The sequence below is a fragment of the Giraffa tippelskirchi genome, chromosome 12 (assembly GCF_054371585.1).
Source record: "Giraffa tippelskirchi isolate mGirTip1 chromosome 12, T2T-mGirTip1v1.2.pri, whole genome shotgun sequence".
In the NCBI taxonomy this organism is placed as follows: Eukaryota; Metazoa; Chordata; class Mammalia; order Artiodactyla; family Giraffidae; genus Giraffa; species Giraffa tippelskirchi.
In genome coordinates, this window is record NC_137286.1 from 40706234 (window position 1) to 40726751 (window position 20518).

At 48.7% G+C, this 20518-nt stretch overlaps 1 protein-coding gene across 10 annotated transcripts in view; it reads right to left on the reverse strand.

The window, feature by feature from the left end:
• ARNT2 (aryl hydrocarbon receptor nuclear translocator 2) overlaps positions 1-20518 on the reverse strand; it is a 174607-nt gene that overhangs the window by 105036 nt on the left and 49053 nt on the right. For 7 of the 10 annotated variants that reach the window (XM_081546731.1, XM_081546733.1, XM_081546729.1 and 4 more), the window contains 2 exons: positions 18534-18747; positions 13210-13423 (listed from right to left, as the gene is read on the reverse strand). In XM_081546731.1, coding sequence (XP_081402857.1) covers positions 13210-13423; positions 18534-18747 — 428 coding nt within the window. The remainder of the gene's footprint in view (positions 1-13209; positions 13424-18533; positions 18748-20518) is intronic. The other 3 variants (XM_081546730.1, XM_081546735.1, XM_081546738.1) reach the window with 1 other exon arrangement.

The window sequence follows — 20518 nt, forward strand, 5'->3', positions numbered from 1 at the left end:
CATATCCCTCCTCCTGAATGTGCGACAGATGATTTCGAGCACAGGGTGGGAGGAGGAAGCCATCCTTTCACAACTGGGCAAAACTCAGAAAGGTCACAGTCTACCTGCCTTCCCTTGTCAACAGTGCCAAAATCTTAAGTGACGCTTTATTGGGGCAAGAAGAGGAATAAAGCAAGCAAGACAGATAGTCTGGAAAATCACTGATTCAGATAGGTGTTTGAATCTAATTTTCAATTATTTAAAAGTGAATGAGGACTTCCCTGGTGGTCCAGTGGTTAAGAACCCACCTGCCAATGCAGGGGACGTGGGTTCAATCCCCGGTCCGGGAAGATTCCACATGGCTCAGGCCAATTAAACCCCTGTGCCACAACTACTGAGCCTGTGCTCTAGAGCTGCTGCTCTGCAGCGAGAGAAGCCACTGTAATGAGAAGCCCGAGCACTGCAACTAGAGAGTAGCCCCTGCATGCCACAACCAGAGAAAGCCCACTTGCAGCAACAAAGCCCCAGCACAGCTAAAAATAAATAAATAATTTTTAAAAAATGAACGAGATCTCCCCAGTTCTCAAATGCAATCATTGATACTATCCCACGTGTCATGTCAGGCTTCCCAGGTGGCTCCAGTAGTAAAGAACCAACCTGTTCATGCAGGCGATATAAGAGATGTGAGTTCGATCCCTTGGCCAGGAAGATCCCCTGGAGAGGGGAATGACAACCCACCCCAATATTCTTGCCTGGAGAATCCCACGGACAGAGGAGCCTGGCGGGCTATAGTCCATAGCGTCGCAAAGAGTCAGGTATGACTGAAGTGACTTAGCGCGCATGCATGTGTCATGGCGTGCAAACTTCACCATAGTCCTGTAGGTCTGTGTCTACAGGTGAGGAACCGAGCCCAGGAGGGTAAGTCATTCACCCAAAATGAAGGCTCAGGAACCACAACTATCACCAGCTGCAGCCGACGCCACATGCAGGGACCCTTCCGTGACCCCCAGTGGCCTCGACTCACCCCCATGCCCACCCCCGGCATCCTTCAGCCTCCCTGCTGAGCACACACGTGGGCTGGGGGAGCTCTCTGCTCTCCCTGCTGGCAGAGAAGTCGACGTTCCAGCCACAGTCCGCGGATGTGTGTGCAAACACTGTCCGAGCCCTTTATCTGCTGTGACACCACAGCGATAATGAACCCAGCAGCCCCAGTTGGAAATCTGTCCAGATTCATGAAATAGCTTTCACCACAAACAGGAGAGAAAAATACCAACGTTTGAGCAGCATCAGCAAGCTACGGACACAGGAAAGCAAAACAAGGCAGGTTGTATAAATATTTAACAATGAGAAAGAACTGAACGGATGCCAGAGAGACATCTGGGGTAACATATCTAAGCAGGCTGTGGTTTCCAGTGGGAACGGCACTAGGAAGACCTGAAAACAGCCAGCCTGCGAGGTTCAGATTTCACTCTCACGTGCATTCACCAAGCACCTCTGGCGACCTAACTCTAAACACTTTTTCCAGTGGCCTAAGTGTTTATTTCACAATTGGGCAATTTCTAAGGAGCCAGAATCAAATAAACACGATTTCCTTGCCACTAGCACACTTTATTTTGATTTCAAACAACAGAAATGCTGTAACAGTGCTCATAGTTGACTTGGATAAAGTGGGGATTTTTTTTTTTTGGTGGGGGGCACACGTATTGACGTTACCTAATATGGCAACAAATGGATGGACTGATGAAGGTGTTTAGGATTTCAGGGTCTGGCATTAGTCCAAAGATGAAGTTTGGGTATTCCAAGGAAAATAAGCTATAGATTTTCAAGTCTGGTTTTCATGAAATTACCTTTATGATTGACATTTGGAAATAGACCATCTTTCTCCAGAACTGATACCACCTGGGGGGACTTCCTAGTTCAGGGACCCCTGTGGGACCAATTATCAGCCTGACATTCTTCCCTGAAGGACCCGACTGTGTGGCTGAGTCTGACACAATTCTGTCCTCGCCCTCCTGTGCAAAGTGTCATGAAGGAAGCCCAGCTGCCTCGGTGGGTGAGGCTCAATGCTGACAACCGTTGGCTCTTTTCCCAGGCGTGCCTGCTGTCCTCTGTGGCGTCATTCATAACTGGGCTTGCTTCTGCTCTAGCCTGGTCCTCATGGGCCATCCTCAGCTCCTTGCTCGCCTCCTCTTCCCCAGTGGAGGATGCTAACCACTGACCCTGCAAACCTCCTCCCCACACTGATGATGAGTCTGCCACGTGTGGATTACTGAGTGAGGTCCCAGGGCTGCAAACCTCCAAAGGCTGCTCCTCCAACTGCTCTCCCTAAAGGCCTGGCCTTGGACCGACCCGAGAGCTGGGCAAATCCAAGCTGGTCAGCAGAAATGGCTGGGGCCAGGACTTCCCTGGTGGTTCAACGGTTAAGGCTCTGCATTCCAATGCAGGGGGTGTGAGTTCAATCCCTGGTCGGGGAGCTAAGATCGCACATGCCTCATGACCAAAACATAAAACAGAAACAATGCTGTAACAAATTCAATAAAGACTTTAAATGGCCCACATCAAAAAAATCTTCAAAAAAAAAAAAAAGTTGCTGGTGCCAATTCCACCACTTCCTGCCAGTACCCAGCCATGCCTACCAGTTGGAGGATGCCCCTGACCCCAGCTGCTGCAAGCCCCCAACCACAACTTGCTGAATTCTTTAGTTCAGGGCTTCTCAGTCTAGACTGTGCACATAAATCCCTTGGACATTTCATTAAAATGTATTAGGTTGGCCAAAATATTTGTCCGTGTTTTTCCATAACATCATACAGAAAAACCCAGAACTTTTTGACCAACCCATCAGACCCTGAGTCGGCAGGCTCAGGATGGGCCTAGGACTGCATTTCTAAGAAGCTCCCAGGAGACGAAGGTGCTGCTGGTTCACTGAGCACACTTACTACATCTTACCAGGGTCTACCTTCCAAGGTCAAACACACATGTGCCTTCAGCTTCACTGTTCATAAGACACTTTATAAAACCATGTATCCCCATCTTTCTGAGGAGGAATGCTAAACTCAAGACATCAAAGAGCTTGACAAGGTCAAAATAGAGGTGGACTCAATCCGGGTGATTTGAGCTCAAGTTCCAGGATGGTTTCCAGAAACCAGTGATTCTCAGATTTCAGCGTGCATCAGAATGATGTGGAGGGTGGGAAAAAATACAGATTACTGGGCCCCCGGAGTTTCTGATTCAGTAGGTCTGGGGTTCAGCCCACAATTGACATCCCTAACAAGTTCACAAGTGATGCTCACACAGCTGGACCAGGGACCACACTTTGAGAAGCACTGCACTAGACCAGGGGACCCTGGAGACCCCTGGGGAATCTGACTGTAGTCTCAAAGCTCTGACACTGTCTACAAGTCATGTGACCCTGAACTGGACTGCTGCCCTGTCTTCCCTCTGAGCAGGGTCCCCAGAGTCCAGGGTTGGACTGCTCTGCGTGTGCTGCATCAGGCCAGGCCAAGGCTTTCCAGGCTTCTTTGTATCTCGATGCCTCAGAAGAAACAGATGCTCTGTCTGCATTGAGGATGAGCTCCATCTGTAGGAGCTGTTGGACCTCAGCTATGTGGTCCTGGGAAGCTCCCAGTGACGTCAAGCATCATGCTCCTCACCTGTGAAATAAGTTCAACACCACCATCCACCCCTGCTCTCGCTCCATGAACAGAACTGCACTCAGGCCCAGAGGAGTGAGGGTTCTGAAGCCCACCTGTGCATCAGAGTCACCAGAAAGCTTCTATAAAGTACCAGTGCCAACATCTTCCCCCAGTCCTGGGCAGGTGTATTGGTCACCTCTCCTCACATGATTGGGTCTAATCTGCAGCATGTTTCTACTGACATAGGGTAGAAACATGCTATAAGGATGTAAGACAGGGGCTTTCCTGGTGGCCCAGTGGTGAAGAATCCGCCTGCCAATGCAGGGACACCAGTTTGCTTTCTGGTCCGGGAAGATGCCACACACCTCGAAGCAACTAAGCCTGTGCGCCACAGCATTCTAGAGACTGCATGCTCTAGAGCCCGTGCTCCACGAAGAGAAGCCGCCGCAATCAGCAGGTAGCCCCCAGTCGTCTCAACTAGAGAAAACCCCATGCTCAGCAATGAAGACCCAGCACAACCAAAAATAACACATTAATTAGCTAATTAATTAATTTAAAAAGGTAAAAGAGTTTGCTCTAGCTATGAATAGGTCACTGTTGGGGTTGGATGAGAAAAGAAAAGTGAAACGAGCACTGAGTCCTGCAGGCGTGGTCCCCTCTCGCAGACGAGCAGGGAGACACAGAGCCTATGTAGCATCCTAACCCCTCCCAGGAGCGCTGTGATGACAGGTCCTCAAGCTGAGCTGGCTGAGCAGGCTTCCTGGGGAGCTGCTCCCTGTAGTCCGACCGCGGCCCGGCCAAATCCGGTGATCCAAGACTGAAAGCATCTCTGGACTTCGGCGAAGCTCTGAGGGAGATAGGGAAGCTTAATCACAGCTGATTGGGACATGTGAATCACGCACGGGAGCTTTCCGGCCAAAGCCTTTGGGGAGCGACCCTTCTGGGGCTCGCCCCCAGATTATCACAAATCATTTGGAACAGTTAGGAAATGGGGGTCCATTCATCCAACAACAGCTGGAAACGCCTGTCGGTGATGAGAAGGAGAGGCTGCGTCCCAGATGAGCTTTCTACGGCCGAGCAGAACAAGTATTTGTTGAATGAATGAATGAATACATGATTTAAATTTTAAAGCCTTTACTGAATTTGTTACAATACTGTTTCTGTTTTATGTTTTGATTTTTTGACCACAAGGCATGTGGGATCTTGGTGCCCTGACCAGGGATCGAACCTGCACCCCCTGCATTGGAAGGGGAAGTCTTAACCACTGGACCACCGGGGAAGTCCTGCACACGTGACTTTTAAAGAGTAATGACTAGATAAAGAAAAGAGAGGGAGAGGGGAAAGAAGGAAGGAAGACAAGGGAAGGAAAGAAGGAAGGGAGGGAGGGAAGAAGAGAGGGAGAAAGGGAAGAAGGAGGGAGGGAGAGGAGGAAGGAAAGAAGGGAAGACAGAAAGAAAAAGAAAGAAGGAAGGAGGGAAGAAGAAAGATAATCCAGCCTTGCTTATACTCTGTGCCTTTGGACACTTCTAACAACTGCAAAGTTCTTCCTTATATTGAACCAAAAGGCTGATCCAATTCTCTGAATGAAGGAAGAGCCAAGCAGAAACAGAGCCACAGAAAAGCAAAGTGGGGAAAGGGACCAATAAACCTAGTCTGACAAGTCCATGGATCCAGGCACTTCCTACACAGTGCAGAGCTCAAGGTCACTGAACAGGAGTCTCCAGTGTCTGCTAGCCAGCACCAGGGCTGTCCAGATTTCAGTACCCGTGGGGATAGGGTGGGGAGGTGGGAGGGGTCTTGGGCTACATTGTATAAGACACAGAGAAGGGCTCACCCCTTCTGTGCTCTCCTGGGCAGCTGGCTGCACTGCTGGCCCTCTGAACCCCACCCCTCGGGCGCATCCTGTTACAGTCACAGGCTCTGGTACCACCGGGACCTCTCCTTGGTTCCTCTCCCTTCACACAGTGAGCTAGGGCTCGGGTCAGTCTGAGATCCATAATAATGATTTCTGTGGCCCCTCCCTCCATCAGACCTCTACCTGACCACCGCCCTCCTTCATACCTGACACTGGCTCCATCTTCAGCTCAGAACCCTGTCACCCCAGTGTCCCCAGCATTCCCGGTAAGAGGAGGTGCTCCCCATTCTCTGGGAGAAAACCCACCCCTCCCCAGGAGCATCACCCTGAGCCTGGCTTTCCCAGCCAGCGCCAACCTGTGGTCTGCCTGCTTGGCATCCCCCTCCTCCTTTGAGTGACTGCACTGACTTCCTCCAGGAAATCACATCTCCCCTGCTCTTGGGTCCAAGCGTCTTGGGTGGAGACGCTGGCCTCACAGGCCAGCTCAGCCTCCCTGGCCACTGGAATCGGGCAAGGCAGGTGGCCCAAGCTGATCCAGGAGAGCCAGTCCCAGGATTTTTGCTGGAAGTATTGAAAAGGCAACCTATTTCTGCTGGTGTTAGAAAGCTTTGTTGTTCAGTTACTAAGTTGTGTCTGACTGTCTCTTTGCGACCCTGTGGACTGTAGCCCTTTAGGCTCCTCTGTCCATGGGATTTTTCAGGCAAGAATACTGGAGTGGGTAGCCATTCTCTTCTCCAGATTTGGAGGTGAAGGGTATGTTTAATACCTTGAAGCTGGTAATGGTATCATGGGTATAATATGTGCAATCTTTAGTATATCAATTGCACCTCAGTAAAGCTTTAAAAAGAAACAAAGCTAGGAAAAAACACAAACAGTTGATTCTCACCATTAGCAGTAGTTCTGTTCTGTGAAGTCACTGCAAACAGTGAATGAGCAAACACTGAACCATTGCTCCTAAGGGAGATTGAGGGTTATGTTCCCGCCAGCCTCTGGTCACAACACTCTTATTAATCAATGGACATACAGTCTTATTTTCTGTGTTTCTATTTAAAGACACCTTCTTTAACACATCTTGATTCATAACACTGAACTCACAGTCAACAGCACTTAATGACTCATGCCTGAACGAGGTTTATCCAACACACGTCTTCTCTCCGGAGGGTACATTACAGCCCTGTGCTTAAGGACATTAGAGAGATTTCAGCACTGCTCTAGGGGGTCACATTAAACAGCAAAGTCACCGACAGAAAGCACAAAGAGACCAAACGTCACAGCACAAACCACGAGGAGAGCACGTGTTTCTAGTTATGAGGGCTGAGACCAAAAGGCAGGGTGTCATCCCATGCGACCCTGGCCTCTGTGCCAGTCCTCAAATGACCTCTAACACTTCGTGGGTACTGATGGTGGGGTTACAAGTAAATTTTGCTACTATCAAATTCATCAACCCTGAATGTGCGAATAACAGAGATTGACTGTGCTTTCGTTAGCAGGGTTCAAATCACCTGGATCCTTCTGAGCCTGAAGCCAACACACCCCTTTCAGTTCCATGAGCCAATGAATGTCCTTCTTCCACTCAATCCCCTGGAGTTGATCTTCTGTCACTTGAACCAGGCCAGTTCCACGGCTGCTCTTTCCTGTTGGCATGGAGGTCTCTGGGAGGAAGACACTGGTTCCCTCATCACCCTCAACATCCACAGGACCCATGTTAGAACCCTCAACATCCACAGGACCCCTGCACTGCCCACCCCCACCCCCCAGGCATTGTTTGTGGAGAGATTTTCCAGGTTTACATCCAGAGTCACTCAGCATGAGATGACAGATCCCTTTGACCCTCCTACCAAGACAAGTTCTCACAAGGAGCTGGGTTCTTCTTGTGAGTAAACACTCCTCAGCAGGATCTCTCTCAAGCTACAGCCAATCTGAGTCCTAGAGAATGAATATGCTTTCTCTATGGCTCTTCTTTTTCCCTTTAGGAACTTTATTGATTCGAATCTAAGAAGCTGGATGTGCAAAACCTCCTGGTCACTGGCTATCCAGTTTCAATCGATTGGATACTGGCCATTGAGAATTCCTTTATAGTTTCAGTCAGGCTTCCCAGGTGGCGCTAGTGGTAAAGAACCCACCTGCCAATGCAGGAGACATAAGAGATGCAGGTTCAATCCCTGACTCAGGAAGATCCCCTGGAGGAAGTCATGGCAACCCTCTCCTGGAGAATCCCATGGAAAGAGGAACCTGGCAGGCTGCGGTCCATAGGGTCACAAAGAGTCAGACACAACTGAGAGACTTGGCATGCACACAGTTTCAGTCATTTCTTGACCTCCTTTTCCTTCTACTCAAAATCCACTTATATAATTGTTCAGAGAGAGAAAACTCCACCCTTATTACATGATGCGTGTCTCTGTGTAACATTTTTAAAACAGTATTTTAAAATAATACTTAAAGTATAATTTAAGTTTCATGGAAAGCTAAGATTCAATTAACTTTTTCCTAGAGATCTGAAAACATTTCCCCACTTACTTTTGATGTCCTGTGTTCTGCATAGCTCTTGGGTTTCCAGGGCCAATGTTGCCACCCTGCCCACTAGGCTGTGACAACCCACAGGAAGGGTTCATGGGAATGGGGCCCAGAGGGGCCTGTGGGTGTGCCCCTGAGCAGCTTTTAGTTCCTCTTCTCCAACCTCCTACCATTTCTCCAATCAGTGGATTAGATTCTATACCGGGGCCTTGGGCAAGAGGGTAAAATAGAGCTAGAAGGAGCCTAGCAATGTCCTAGGCTGAGATAAGGAGAACAAGAGGCAGAGAAGAAAGGAACCAGCCAAGATCGCAGAGTGCAAACCAGCAAGGGGCTCCCAAGGCCCTCCCAGCACTTTCTCTATGAGCAGTGCTGCTCCTGCTAGGTGAGGGTTTCCCCCAGCCCCTCCTCACATTGATAAACCCCAGCTTTTATTCACAGACAAGTCAAAATCATTGCACTGGTCCACACCACTCCATGAGATGGTTGGATGGCATCACCAATTCAATGGACACGAATCTGAGCAAACTCCGGAAGATACTGGAGGACAGGGAAGGCTGGCGTGCTGCAGTCCACGGGGTCACAAGGAGTCCAACACCACTTCAATTCAGTCGCTCAGTCATGTCCGACTCTCAGCGACCCCATGAATTGCAGCACGCCAGGCCTCCCTGTCCATCACCAACTCCCGGAGTTTACCCAAACCCATGTCCATCGAGTTGGTGATGCCATCCAACCATCTCATCCTCTGTCGTCCCCTTCTCCTCCTGCCCCCAATCCTTCCCAGCATTAGGGTCTTTTCCAATGAATCAGCTCTTCGCGTCAGGTGGCCAAAGTATTGGAGTTTCAGCTTCAACATCAGTCCTTCCAGTGAACACCCAGGACTGATCTCCTTTAGGATGGACTGCTTGGATCTCCTTGCAGTCCAAGGGACTCTCAAGAGTCTTCTCCAACACCACAGTTCAAAAGCATCAATTCTGCAGCGCTCAGCTTTCTTCACCGTCCAACTCTCACATCCATACATGACCACTGGAAAAACTATAGCCTTGACCAGATGGACTTTTGTTGGCAAAGTAATGTCTCTGCTTTTAAATATGCTATCTAGGTTGGCCATAACCTTCCTTCCAAGGAGTAAGCGTCTTTTAATTTCATGGCTGTCATCACCATCAGCAATGATTTTGGAGCCCCCCAAAATAAAGTCTGACACTGTTTCCACTGTTTCCCCATCTATTTCCCATGAAGTGATGGGACCAGAGGCCATGATCTTAGTTTTCTGAACATTGAGCTTTAAGCCAACTTTTTCACTCTCCTCTTTCACTTTCATCAAGAGGCTCTTTAGTTCTTCATCACTTAGCAACTGAATAATTCCATGATGCCTGGTTTCCATTCTAAGGAGACTTTGTGAATCTTCTGACCCACTCTTTGTCACCACTCCTCCAGCCAAGGGGAAAATTTTAATTCCACAAAGAAGAACTCCCTCATCACCACCACCCCCAGTGACTGCAATTCTGTGCAAGCATTGTTTTTCTGGGATCCTCAAGTCAGCATGGGCATCTGCAGACCCCACTGTCATTAGGCGTCTTGTCCCCCGGCCACCGTGCACACGCAATGCCACACAGGCTCAGTCCAGGCCACCCTGCAAAACCTATGTATGGAACAGGGACTCTCTACTAACTGCGAGGCTCAGAGAAGGGGAACTTCATTGGATCAAGTGTGCCAGGCTGCCCTGGTTAAACCAGCCCCATCCCAGCAGTCCTTGCCTGGCTCCCTGCCCCCACACCCTGCCTGCCACCCTGACGCCCAGTCCAATGGGCCATGTCATCTCTCTCCGGGCCTGAAACCCACCATGCCAAAGGACAGGAGGGTTGAGAAACGCTAGTCCAGTCACTGAAAGAATCATATTGTCCCTGTGGTTTTTTATTACTAGCTTTCATTACATCTGCACTTTGGCTGGTTGCGAAGCCCAGCTCCCACCCAGTCCTTGGTCCAGCAAAACCCTGAGGCCAGTGGCAGCCTGGCTGCAGTGAGCTATCCCCAGCTCCCTGCACTGGATCAATACACTTTTACGTTGTGTGTCCTGGGACATTCGCATTGCACGCTCTCTGGTTCCAGAAGAGACCCGGTCCTCTTCACCACCCTTCTCCACCCCACCTCATGGAGCCCAGCCACTCAGGGTTTACTGGCTCTTCTCTGGCATCTTGGAGGACTCACTCCACTACACCAGCTCTGGCTGCCAAGGCCACCATCCAACATCCACTCCAGGGACCTTTCTTTCCAAATGTGGTTCACGCTGCCCCTTTCAACAGTGCCACACACACATTAAGACTTCCCACAGACAGAAGTGTCCACCCAACTCTGGTGAGCTGGTTTGTTAAACCCTTGATCCGGAGACTGACCTGCCTTTGACCGTCACTTCCCCCACCCACTGACTGTCCCAGCTGGGTCTCCTGACTGCTTTCATAAAGCCACATCCTGTGTTCACATACTGGAGTCGGGGGGAAAAAAAGACAGCTCTTTTCAGGGAAGGTGATTTCAGCTGTCAAACCAACACTTCCTGGCTGATGTACTCTCCCTTTCACATCCCTTCCAAGATCGTTAACTTCCCAAGGCGTGTCCCCTACGATGTCTATAGGGAGTTCTCTCATTCAGCCCCAGCTGTGCGATGGCGGACCATGTCTTTCTCTGAGTCTGTTTCAGCACCATTGTTTTACACATACGGAGAGCTCATCCCTGCACATCATAGACTCTGTCCACACACCTTAATCCTTCATTATCTTCCTCCTTTTTGTGTGTCATTGATAACCAACACTGAGAAAATTACTATTATTTTTCAGAACAGCGGTATTCCTGTCACTTTTTAAAAACATTTTTAAAATTAATTTTATTGGGGTATAGTTTGGTTTATTGGAGTATAGTGTAAACCCAGCTCATCCTGAGTGGTGAGAAGATTGGACATGGGACTCCTTCCAGAGATTTGGGCCCTTTGGAGGGAGGGGCTTCCCTGGTGGCTTAGACAGTAAAGAACCCACCTGCAATGCAGGAGACCCGGGTTTGATCCTTGGGTCAGGAAGATCCCTTGGAGAAGGGAATGGCAACCCACTGCAGTATTCTCACCTGGAGAATCTCATAGACAGAGGAGCCTGGTGGGCTCTAGGCCATGGGGTTACAGAGTCAGACGCAACTGAGAAAGTAACCCTAACACAGAGCGAGAAGGTAGCTGTCTACAGGCCAGGAGAGAGCTCTTACCAGAAACCAAACCTGTCAACACCTTGATCTTGGACTTCAAGCCTCCAAAACTGTGAGAAAATAAATGACAGTGGTTTAAGCCACCCAGTCTGTGGTGTTTTGTTATGGCAACCCTAGCAGACTACTACAGTAGAAAAGCACTGCCTCACTGCTCACCAGGCTTCTGCTGAACACCTACTGTGTGCCGAGCACTGAATGAGGTACTTTAGGCAGACATGGAAGTAAATGAGACTCCAGTGGCTCTCAGTGTGGTAGGAAGAACACGCTGCACAAACAGATCTGTCATAAAGCAGAACGTAGGGATGGATCATGATATGAAGTGTTAGTTGCTCAATCACGTCCGACTCTTTGCAACCTCATGGACTAGAGCCCACCAGGCTCCTCTGTCCATGGAATTCTCCAGGCAAGAATACTGGAGTGGGTGGCTATTCTCTTCTCCAAAGTATCTTCCGGACCCAGGGATCACACCTGGGTCTCCTGCATTGCAGGCAGATTCTTTACTGTCTGAGCCACCAGGGAAGCCCTATCATGGTATACTCAGCTCTACTATAATGCTTTTTTTGAAAAAGCAAATCTTGGGACTTCCCTAGTGGCCCAGCGGTGAAGAGTCTGCCTTGCAATGCAGGGGGACACGGGTTCATTCCCTAGTCGGGAAATTGAAACCCCACAGGCCAAAGAGCAACTAAGCCCACGTGCTGCAACTATTGAGCCTTCAAGCCACAACTAGAGAGTCTGTGTGCTGCAGTGGAAGATTCCATACGACACAACGAAGAACCTGCATGCTGCAACGAAGACACAACACAGCTCAATAAACAAAATAATTAAAAATGTGATTCTGTTCCAGTGACACTGATACATTGGGCGACAGTTTGATCAGAATGCGAATTTTGTGTTTGCTTATGCTTGATTTTATCTGTAAGAAGTACTACGTGAACACAGAAACTGCACCCAGCTGAACAGAGCCACATAGGAATTCACAAAATGTACACACTCTGGCACACAGAAGCTGCCTTGATTTACCACGTGTGTTATTAGCCACAACTATCCACATATTATGTTACAGTTCTTGATTTCTGCCTGATTTCACATGATGGTCCTTGGACCATTTTCACACCAACACCCAAATTCTGAGGCTCACTTACACAAGTCAACTTCAAGTCAGGTTTCAGGGTCAAGTGCCATAAATTTCTTAACCACTTAATGTGTCAAGCAATGCTTCCATTTTTATTAGGTTCCTAGTTTTGTTCTTATCTGTCCCTGACAAATTTTTAGTGTCATGTCTATCCCACTTTCCCCTCCCAAGCCCTGTGGTTTTTATTTCATGGTTTTGTTTCTTGCAGTGATTTTTATAACACGTTATTTTGTCATATAGTAGAGCTAACTGTATTTAAATGTCTCAATAAGAAATTTTACTTCCTGTACGTAAGACCTGGAAAATCAACACCTATGATTAGGTTCACAAATAATCACACACTTGAGTGGGTTGTGGCTAATGTGTCAACAATGCCTCCTAGTGGCAACATCCCATAATTGGAGGTAAAATATAGGAAAAAATCATGCATTAAAAATGAATTTTTAACATGTTACAGGATAAATGAAGCTATTAAACACGCTAAGTCAAACATATCCTTCACCTGTAGGCAACTTTTTCTGACCTCAAACTTCCTGTTATTTTTTAAATTTATTTATTTTAACTGGAGGATAATTACTTTACAATATTGTGATGGTTTCTGCCATACATCAGGGTGAATCAGCCGTAGGCATACATGTGTCCCCTCTATTCTGTACCCCCTCCCACCTCCCTCCCCACCCCATTCCTCCAGGTTGTCACAGAGCACCAGCTTTGGGTGCCCTTCGTCATCCATCAAACTCCCACAGGCTATCTGTTTTACATATGGTAATATATTTGTTCCAGTGTTTTTCTTTGGTATGTTTAAGGAAAGAAGATTTTCTCTAGGGAGAAAGCTTCACGGAGCGAGCGACACTGACCTGTCATTGAGTTTTCTGAGGTGCACAGCTGCTCTCTCAGCTTCTCCACGTCATCAGGATGTACCTGCTCATAGAGGGTGCTCCCAAACCACTCTGACTGGGGTTGATTCAGCACAGGGGTGACAGAGTCGGACACGTAAATCACTCTGCCCGTCTCAGCTGCCACTACAAACAGAAACCCGTCAGCCGCTTCGAGGATGAGATGCTTCAGTTCCTGGGAAGAGAAGATCATGATGAGGACCTGACAAGGACAAACCCAGGTCAAGTAAATAGTCTTATTAGCAACCTTCAACTTTCATTCAGAAGCTCATTATGATACACAAATGCTTTTGGGAACTCTTTTTTTTTTTTTTTTTTCAGAAAATGAGCTTTAAAAGTGCACAAAGCAGACTTCTCTGGTGGTATGGAGGATAAGAATCTGCCTGCCAATGCAGGGGACATATGCCAAGGAGCAACTAAGCGTGTGCGCCATAACTGTGAAGCCCATGCACATAGAGCCCGTGCTCCGTAACAAGAGAAGCCACTGCAATGAGAAGCCCCCACACCACAAGGAGGAGTACTCCCTGCTGATCACAACTAGAGAAAGTCCACTCAGCAATGAAGACCCAGTGTAGCCAAAAATAAATGAATAAGTTATTTTTTTTAATGGAAGTTCAGAAAGCGCATACTAAGCCCTAAGATACAGCTGTTCCAAACACTGTTAACCGTTTTTAACTAGTCCTCTTTTTTATGATTTTTTAAAAACGTGGACCATTTTTAAAGTCTTCACTGTATTTGTTACAATATGCTTTTATTTGGCCATGAGGCATGTGGGATCTTAGCTCCCTGCCCAGGGGTCAAACTCTCACCCCCTGCATTAGAAGGAGAAGTCTTTATCACTGGACCACCAAGGAAGCCCCTTAACTTGCTCTCTCTCAAGGAGAGAGGAAATTCCCAGCACAGAGGAATCAGAAGGTATTGGGTCACAGAGGTGTGAATGTCCTCTCCTACATACTCAAACTGCAGTCATGTCACTGCAGCAGAAGATGGTCAGGGAAGGGAGGGGAGGACCACGGGAAAGTGGGAAGAGAGAAGGCAAGGCACCAGGTGTCTCCCCAGCCACCGCCTGCCACGCTGCCAGTGCTCTCATCCCTCTTCTCTTCCTTTCTGAGCTGAATGCTGGCAGTGGATATAAGGACATCACTTTACATCGTCTTGTCTGTCAAACTCCCAGAACTCTGTGACAGCCAACATCTCAACAGAGTCCCAGGGTAATCCCAGGAGGTGGCAGAGACACCTACATTGTCTGTGTCCCTTGGCGGTGAGAAGAGAGTTTAGCTGTGCCAGCCCTAGAGTCACACCGACTCACAGAGCTCATGACTATTGGTGCTGGCAGGAAGGAGGAACGGGCGGCAGGAAGCCCTCAACATCCCGAGAGGCAGAGCGGGCAAGATCAACTTTGTTCAAATGAGATGCCTTTTCTTTGCAGTGCCTGCAGGCAGCCCAGGTGCAGCTGTCTCCCCTGTCAGGCTCAGGGGCCCTTTCCTGCTGAATGCAAGGGGCTCCATCCTTGCAGGACTTGGGGACCAACTCTTCCATGTGTGCCGGAGTCCACAACCACCTCTCCATCCACCTCACACAATGCTCAGGCCCCAAAAAACAAAGGGATTCTTCTGGTCAGCGACTGGCAAACAATTCTTGTGGGGAATTCTTTGCTGTTTTGTTGTTTAGTCACTAAATTGTGTCCGACTCTTTTGTGACCCCATGGATTGTAGCCCGCCAGCCTCCTCTGTCCATGGACTGTCCACAGACTGAACACACATCTCTTACATCTCCTGCATTGGCAGGCGGATTCTTCACCATTGAGCCACCTGGGAAACCCCAAATTCCTTGCTTCTGTGTAATTGTAGGTGGGCTTCCCTGGTGGCGCAAGTGGTAAAGAATCCATCTGCCAAAGCAGGAGACTCGGGTTCGATCCCTGGGTTGGGAAGATCCCCTGGGGTAGGAAATGGCAACCCGCTCTAGTATTCTTGCCTGGAGAATCCCCAAGGACAGAGGAGCCTGGCAGACACGGAGGAGTCCATGGGGTCACAAAGAGTTGGAAACGACTGAGTGACTAAACAACAACAACAACAACAACAACAATTGTAGGTGGAAGCCGTGCTGTAAAAGAGTAAGGGCCATCTGTGTGGAGCCTGGAGCATGCGGCCCCGCCCTTGGTGCCCGACCCAAGGGCGCCCAAAAGCCAAAGACTAGGAAACATGAGTCAGCTGGTAAGCAGAACGCAGGGAGGTCTCCGAGCCTGCGGCTGAGTCAGAACTCTAACATCCTTTGCCTGGGAATTGGGTGCGGAAGCAGGCTATACAGTCATTTTTAAAGAAACGTTTATTTTCCCCCTTTGTCTTGCTTCGCACTTCCGCTGTGCCATCCCTCTTGATGATTACTTAGTTCAGAAGACTGGGTCAGCGGTTTTATTTTCAGTGTTGAGATGGCCTTCCCAACAGGAAGGACTGTAACACATAAAACAGGTTGTCTGGGAAAGTAGAGAATTCTGTGTCTCCGAAGAAGAGGAAATGGACAAGTTGACTCCATTTATGTTTTCACAGCTTCAGCCCTTTTCAGGGACTGTGGGAAGGGCTTATGGGCCAGAGCCTCACCCTCCTCACGGGCCCCTCTTTCTACACCCTCCCCTCTGGTTTTCGCCTTTTGGGAGCACCCCACTCATGACCAAGGTCTTGTGCCCTGAATCCAGAAGCAGCCTTGCCCCTATCCTTCAGTTAAGCCAACAGGATGGTCTAAAAGCACGGATGGTAGAGTCAAAGGAGACCACCAACTCCAGCTCTTCCACTTCACTGTACAAGTCTGGGCTCCTGACGTAGTATCTTTGGCTTCTGTTTTTTTCATGCTTTTCTCTTGGGGCGGGGGGGGGGTAGATTTTGTGAGGTTAAATGAGATCTTGAATGTGAAGGACTTAGTAAGGGCTTGGCAAACAGTAAGTACTTAACACATGTGGCTGTTGTCATTATCAACAGCCTACCGAGGAACCAAGAGATGAATGGGGGGAGAAGATGCATGTGACCTGCATAACTGCCTTCTCTCTTCTCTCCATTTTCTTTCTTTTTTAAAAAGCATTAAAAAATATATATTTATTAATTTGTCTGCACCAGATCTTAGTTGTGGCATGTGGGATCTTCAGTTGTAGCATGCAAACTCTCAGTTGGGGCATGTGGGTTCTAGTTCCCTGACCAGGGATCAAATCTGGGCCCCCTGCATTGGGAGCACAGAGTCTTTAGCCACTGGACCACCAGGAAAGTCCCTCCACGTTTTTAGTCCCCAGCAACTTAACGAGATTAATGTCAAATATGGACCCCAACAGGGTTTTTATAAGGATTAAAGAAATGTAGAGGAAAGGCCTTTTACTAACCCTAGCGGTCAGGATGTGCACAATGCATTTCTGTCTGCTTACCTGCCAGCTAGGCTTCCCTGGTGGTTCAGATGATAAAGAACCTGTCTGCCAATGCAGGAGACCCTGGGTTCGATCCCTGGGTCGGGAAGATCCCCTGGAGGAGAGCATGGCAACCCACTCCCGTATTCCTTCCTGGAGAATTCCATGGACAGAGGAGTCTGGCAGGCTATAGTCCATGGGGTCACAAAGAGTCTGACATGACTAAGCGATTAACACTACTTTCACACTACCCACCAGCTAGTCATCTTTCATTCCACTCCAGCCCTGTGTTAAACACTCTACTCTGCTTCCTCCCTTACCTGCCTCCACAACCCTGCCAGGTGGGAGCCATCGCTGTGTCAGCCCTAACAGAGGTGGAACCCTTTTACAGAGGTGGAAATGGGTTGGGCATTCTGCCCTGGACTACCGTGTTCCCTGGCTCCCAGCGAGGGTCACCCCGCTGCCACACCCCTTCACACCTTGAGGTGAAGAGCACATGGGCACTGGGATGACAAAAAACCCTTGCTAAAAAGTCTGCCACACAGGAATACATGTGAGCTCCTCTCTCCTTGCTCTTTTTCTAAACCTAATGCTTAGATTCCTCACTCCAGCAAAATACACGCTTCTGTCTCTGGACACACCTTCTCACCCCTTCCTCCAAGGCTCTGTTCTCACTGGTTTCCCCAGTCTCCCCATGTGGAACCCCTTCCTCCGCTCTCTGTCTATGCATATGTGGGGCTCCCTCCCAGCAGGCCAGCGCTGACTCTGTCCCAGGCAGCCCCTGACGAGCCTGAACACTTCTTCCTGCCTGTGCCCCTGCCAGCACCAAGTCCATTGTCCCTTTTATCCTGCAGAAGCCCTCAGGGTCAGGAAGGCAGAAAGCTCATGTTTGTCCACAGATGAGCGAATACAAGCTAACAATGTCTGACCAGCATGGGGAAGAACAAGGACCCAGAACACAGGCCTTCCAAGGCATGGAATGGTCAAGTTACAATGTATCAATACTTCCCACAGACCACCTCATGGTTTCACCTTCCCAACTCTGCAAAGACCAGGATAGCTGTTCAAATACATGGTTCTGGGGTCTGACCACTCCGTGTCAACTCCTGGTCTGCACTGAGCAGTAGACACTTTCGAAACCTCCACTTCTTCATCTCTAAAGCAGGGATGAATAACAGCAGCTTTCTCCTTGAGCCAGAATAAGGATTCAATGAAATCCTGCACAGAAAGGACATGACTTCAACTGGGCTCAGGGCAGAGGCCAGCTATGTGCTGGCTGTTAAATCCTTGTCACTGCAATTGCTGCGACATCTACCAAAACTTTCATCATGATGACGACCGTCACTGCTAGTCTAGCACAGAAGAACTGGATTTGCTGGTTTTTTCCTGGGTTAGTATGTGCTAAGCAAATATCTCTCTTTGCTTTGAGTGATGTCTTATTAAGGTGGTTGTTGTTCAGTCACTCAGTCGTGTCTGACTCTTTTGTGATCCCATGGACTGTAGCCCCAGGCTCCGCTGACCATGGGATTCTCCAGATAAGAATACTGGAGTGGGTAGCCATTTCCTCCTCCAGGGGATCTTCCCAACTGAGGGATCAAACCTGCATCTCCTGCACTGGCAGGCAGGTTCTTTACCACTGAGCCATCAGGGAAGCCTGTCTTATTTAGGTACATGGTGGGAGAAAAAAAAGCAGAGGATGCAAAATCAGAAAGACAGTCCCCAGAAGAGAGTTTCCTAGTGAAGCGGAGGAATAAAATTTCCTGCTTTCGTCCCCACCTCAGCCTTTCACCCCACGTAGTTTATCTCATCTTTGTGACGCTGTCATTTTCGCCATTCTCTGCCCTCCCAGGAATGTGGTTACCAGGGGAGCAAGGAGCACAGGTGAGGGGTGAACGGGTACCTGTTCCGTCAGGAACGAAGGCTTGTAGGCACCGTCCGTGGACTTGTTCCCTGTGCCCCGCATGGACTTCATGTGAGAGACGGCCATGCGCAGGATGGTGAGCTTGTCGGGCTTCCGGGCCAGCGCGCTGCAAGTGGGGACCATGTCCGACAGCTCGGTGATGTACTGAGTCATCTTGTTCCGCCGCCGCCTCTCGATCTCACTGTGGTTCTCTCTTCCCGAAAGCACGAGATCAGGGTGGGGGAAGAGAGACGGATCAGACCAGGGCTTACTGTCTAATGGGATAAAACGGCACATCCCTAACACCAAGTCACCAAAAGACGAACTCGTAATGGCTCATTCAATGCCTTTTGTGTATGTGTCGGTGAGGTATATGGTTGCTTTACAATGTTGTGTTAGTTTCTGCTGTACAACCATGTGAATCAGCCATATGTATACATACGTCCCCTCCCTCCTGGACCTCCCTCCCAACCCATCCCCCATCTCACCCCTCTAGGTCATCACAGAGCACCAAGTTGAGCTCCCTGTGCTATACAGCAGCTTCCCACTAGCTATCTGTTTTACACATGTAGTGTATATATCTCAATCCTATTCTCTCAGATCGTCCCACTTCCCCACACATCCATTCTCTGTGTTTGCATCTCTATTCCTGCCCTGCAAATAGGCTTATCTGTACCATTTTTCTAGATTCCACATACATGTGTTAATATACATTCCATACATATATGATATGTTTTTCTGACTTCAATCTGTATGCAGGCTAGATCTATCCACATCTCTATAAATGACCCAATTTCGTTCCTTTTTATGACTAAGTAATATTCCACTGTATATATGTACCAATCTTCTTTATCCATTCCTCTGTGAATGGACATCTAGCTTGCTTCCGTGCTCTGGCTATTGTAAATAGTGCTGCAATGAACACTGGGGAGTATATGTCTTTTTGAATTATGGTTTTCTCTGGGTACATGCCCAGTAGTGGGGTTGCTGGGTCATACGGCAGTTCTATTTTTACTTTTTCTAAGGAACCTCCATGCTTTGAACACATCTTAGAGCAGCTTCTGGACATCTTAGCAAGCTTCTGTCTCAGGGCATGGGGTGGGAACAGACTTCCACAGACACCTCAGTCTCATCTCTAAATATGTCCTCAAAGCTTCCACTGTGTCCAAGTGTGCCGAGGTATTAATACTTTTTAATAAGCATAAAGAATGAAGACATGACCCTTCAGGCATCCAAAGTGAACCAAACATGCTTTCCATGTGCACGAATATCCACACACACATTGAACATAATCGTTACCATCGACTTGAACAAATGGTTTACTCTGACCCACAATGAGAAACACGTCTAGCCTCCTCACCATTCTTGGCATGCCTAAGCAGACAGCCACGCCACAGACCCGCATCCCATCACGTTGTGAACAAGCCCCTGCTCTACCGGCAACACATTCTCTACAGCCTAATAACAGAATATGTGTACCTACTCTCTAACCACGGAGCCAACTAAGAAAAACCCAGCACTGCCAGGAATTCTGAAAGCGTCACTCAGCGACGTGTTTAAGATGAAAAACGAAAAGAAGGTCTCATGTGAACATACAAACAAAACAGGGGGAGTGAGACTGTGGTGAGGGAATTTCCCCGGTGGGCCAGTGACTAAGACTCGGCACTCCCAATGCTGGGGGCCCGGGTTCCAGCCCTGGTCAGGGAACTAGAGCCCACATGCCTCAACTAAAAATCCTGTGTGCCACAACCAAGACTCTGTGCAGCCAAATAAATAAATACAAGTAAATAAATATTAAAAAAAAATAAATAAAAGACTGCAGTGAGTGGGCCTGGGTGGCCTGGTGAGCACCTCTGTATGGAAAGCACTGAGACAGGTGCCCATAGCGGACGGGCCAAAGGAGCCAAGGAATGTCCTGCTCCTGCCCTAAAGGGGCGAAGCGTTTGGTCAGGACAGGAGAACATCACCTTGAAGGGTGGAAATGA